Source organism: Telopea speciosissima, chromosome 1 (genome assembly GCF_018873765.1).
Source record: "Telopea speciosissima isolate NSW1024214 ecotype Mountain lineage chromosome 1, Tspe_v1, whole genome shotgun sequence".
Classification (NCBI taxonomy): Eukaryota; Viridiplantae; Streptophyta; class Magnoliopsida; order Proteales; family Proteaceae; genus Telopea; species Telopea speciosissima.
The window spans coordinates 82,395,041-82,398,846 of NC_057916.1; the positions used below are offsets into that span (position 1 = coordinate 82,395,041).

The 3,806-nt window shown below is 40.4% G+C and overlaps 1 protein-coding gene across 1 annotated transcript; it reads right to left on the minus strand.

The window, feature by feature from the left end:
* Positions 1-437: 437 nt before the first annotated feature.
* On the minus strand, positions 438-1,218 carry LOC122648531 (heavy metal-associated isoprenylated plant protein 39-like). The gene is made up of 3 exons (XM_043841742.1): positions 1,197-1,218; positions 983-1,058; positions 438-886 (listed from the first exon to the last, which is right to left on the minus strand). Exons 1-3 carry the CDS (start codon positions 1,200-1,202, stop codon positions 438-440), a joined length of 531 nt encoding a protein of 176 aa, XP_043697677.1. The 5' UTR covers positions 1,203-1,218.
* Positions 1,219-3,806: the final 2,588 nt, after the last annotated feature.

Here is a 3,806-nt window from a genome sequence, read left to right on the forward strand (position 1 = left end):
ATGATACAATTTTTTTTTTGATGAGAGTGTAATCACATAAATCACACACCAATCCCAAAAGGTTAACCGATAATAATATATTTTGATAATGACATAATAGTACAACATTTTCAAATTATTTTTAAAAATCCCTTTTATACCCTTATTTTAAAAAACTTTTGGGAAACACAAGGGACAAGTAAAAAAAGGTGCCAAGTTCTATAAAAATACACCTATAGATGTGTTATTGAGACGGGTCTCTCCACCTAATAGCTTAAAGCTTCTGAGTTGATTACTTTAAGATGATAGTAGTTAGCTCATCGATCTCCGTCACAAACTTTGGATGGACAGAGAACAATGAAGATCAAGCAATATTGAACCAACACACCATCCCCAGGATCCTAATTAACTGCACAGATCGAAGATCCAGCTTCAAGTGAAGAATCCTCCTCCCAGAATTAAGAGATAACACAACAAGCGTTGGGGTTCTCTTCTCCGACATTCTCGACATAGTATTTTGCTGCCATCCTATAGGGATCATGAGTATGACTACCACCACTCTGCTCTATTGCCTTAACGAACTGGGCGATGAGATCGGCGGCTTCCTTCTTCTTCTTCTCTTCTTCTGCTTTCTTGGCTTCTTCAGCTTTCTTGGCTTCTTCTGCTTTCTTGGCTTCTTCTTCCTTCTTCTTGGCTTCTTCTGCTTTCTTGGCTTCTTCTTCCTTCTTCTTGGCTTCTTCTTCCTTCTTCTTCTCATCTTCTTTCTTCGGAGGCTCCGGCGGTGGTCCAACAAAGTCTATATCCGCGCGCCAAAACTTGCGCAATTTCCCTGCGACATCTACAGGATCCATTACTCCGATCACTGACATTTTCCTCTCCTTCATATCCATGACGATGGAATCAATTCCTACCAGAAAAATAAATAAATAAATAAACGTGTTATTTTCTTGATTCGGACAAGAAGAAAAGCCCTAAATTTGGGGAAAACCTAGCTTTTCGATACCTGAAACGGTAGAGACTGCCTTCATCGCCTTTTGCTTTGCTTTGTTGTCATGTAAGTCTAGATTCAATACCACTTTCTGTAACCAGCAAATACCACCAGAGATCAGAAGATCCAATCAGATTATTCAAACGTTATCTATAAGGTTGTGTTTGGATGTCAAGAAAAAAAAATTGAATTTAAGGAGAGAGAGAGAGAGAGAGAGAGAGAGACTGACCTTCATTTCTCTTTGAGTTTCAAATATGTGACCAGGAAATTAACAAGGAAGCATAAGAATGGGAAGTGTGTATTTTTAGTAGCGATGCCTCTGCGAACAAGAAAGAGAGGGTTTAATGCTCTCTGGATTTAATAAAAACAACACTAACACCATAGAGAGAAGACAACGATGACTCACTCACTCACTCTCTCTCTCTCTCTCTCTCTCTCTCACTCTCATATGCTGACGCATAAAGTATATCGTCCGACTCAGCGTATATCCAATGAAGGACTTTCTGAATTTTTTTTAATTAATTTTTACTTTCATGGGACCCAGCATACTTGATACCGCTGGCAGTTGTTGTCGCAATTGAGAAGGGCGGTGAACTTTTCAAAAGGCGAAAAAGACATTTCCCCACTTACGTATCTCTCGCAAAAGGCTTGATGTTTTCTGCACCGCAGCCCACTGGGCCCATACACATGGGGAAGGGGGGGAAGACCACTTCAGCCATTCAGGGGGTAAGACGGTCATTTTGCTCATGCCCCAGTTCAGAGAACATAAAGAATCATCCGCTAAAACCAAGTCCGGCTCACCTCCTTCTACGAGGTCGCTCCTTGGAAGCTGGCTTCCACTCAGATGGAGTCCACTGGACCCACTTGATGGCAGTGGATTCCATCTGAGTGGAGGTCAGCTCCTGAGGAGTGATCTCGTACGAAGAGCTGAGCTCAACTCACTAAAACCCAGTTTTACAGAGGTTTTTTTTTTTTTTTTTTTTTCTTCTAAATTAACTATTAACGAGAACGCTACCTAGTGCATGTGGTGCGCTGCCCTTGTTCCCAAACACAGGGGCGGGCAAAATAACCACCATGCCCCCGGGGCATGACAATCATTTCGCAAACCCCTGGCATGGTGGTCATTTTCCCTGCCCATTTGTCTGGACGCATGGACAGCACATCGCACGCACCCAAGTTGCAGTCTTTCTACCTAACTTTTTTTTTTCCTAACTATTATTATGAAAGGAAAGATCGAACAACTGGAGGAATCAAAAGTTTCGTTTTTTAAGTAAACTTTCACATCCCTTCCCTTTAATTCCTCTCGCAATCAAACGAAATTCTAGATATAAAAACAAAAATAAAAAATAAAAACATTTTTTTGGTAGAAAAAAATAAAAAATAAAAACATGGGAGATACAAGAAGGAAGACTAACATCCTAGACAGCAAAAAGAAATTGCATATAATGCAAGTGATGGGTTTGCCACAAAATTACCAGGAAATCTATCTTTGGCCTTTCTTCTTCTTCTGATTTTTTTTTTTTGTTTTTTGAGAAATTAATATTTTATCACATTTGGAAGACACTACAGGGTCAAGTAGAGATGGGATATGACCCCAAATGTATGCTTTCCTCAGCTCTATTGACTACAACACTGCAGGTGTACAACCTTAATAGTACTACCATATGCGGGTAACAACTTACAACCTCTAGATTGTACTTTTTTTTTTTTTTTTTTTGTGGGGAGGAGGGAAGGAGGGGTAAAATGTAGAATTATTGTAGCAGAAGGCTAGAAGGGCTCGAGGTATCAAGATTGCATATATCCGGTAGACAAGGAGAAGAGTTTGGTCAATTTGTCTTACTAACCAAAGACAAAGCCTTCCGGGTTAGGGAATGAGTAAACCATTTGCATAAAAAAAAAAAAATACATAAAAAAGAATAGACAGAAAACTGTGGCAAGATGCTGGATATAATGGACTAAGTTGGTGAGATGAGTGGGATCCAGATTGAGGGGATAATCACTACTCAACAGCTTACATTAATACGGAACGAATGCACTGCCAATGTTTCGCCAATAAAAAATCTCTAAAAATGAAGCAGCTTCAAAGAAAGCTTGTGAAGGGGCACCCAAATGATATTTGAAGACAACATTGAGGCCTAAGGCCTCCTATTGAGGATCCGGATCCTCTACAGTGTAGCTGTCCGTCCTGCCTGTGTTGTGCAGACACAGGGCTGTTCGTAAAGACCGCCTTATCCCAACTCAGACAAAGTGTTCGGGCAGGGGTAAGACAGTCTTTGCACGTGGCCCTGTGTTTACCCTGTGTTTGCACAGCACAGGCAGCTTGGACAGCCGTGCCATAAAGGATCCAAATCCTCCTATGAAAGAGTCTTGGGGCGATGCTGCGTCACAATTAACTTTAATAGAGCCCACAAGGGGAGGGTTCCAGATTCGCTAACCTTGAGAAGTTGTAGTTTTGTAGCTAACAAAGAGGAAGCCTAGGAAGGAGTTTGTTGATCTTTCTAATTAGAGATCAAATGATATGCGGTTTTAACGGAGTAAATCCCATTTTGAGTTCCTCTCCAAACCTGGTAATCTGTTCTTGGAAAGAGACTTAATTTGATCTTCAAAATAGTCTGCTCATCCGAAGGTTGAAACTACTTGTCCAATAAGTCTTCTCTCCAAGTGTGATTTTTATGGTCAATAACCTGCACTACTTTGGAAATAAAACAATTGGGAGGGTGAGGATTCTATATCTTGAAATTTGGCATAGAAAAAAATCTAGCTACTATTCCAGATATCAATATTCTCACCGTTTCCCACAATGAATCTAGATTTACCCATTTTCTGCACGCAACTTTTG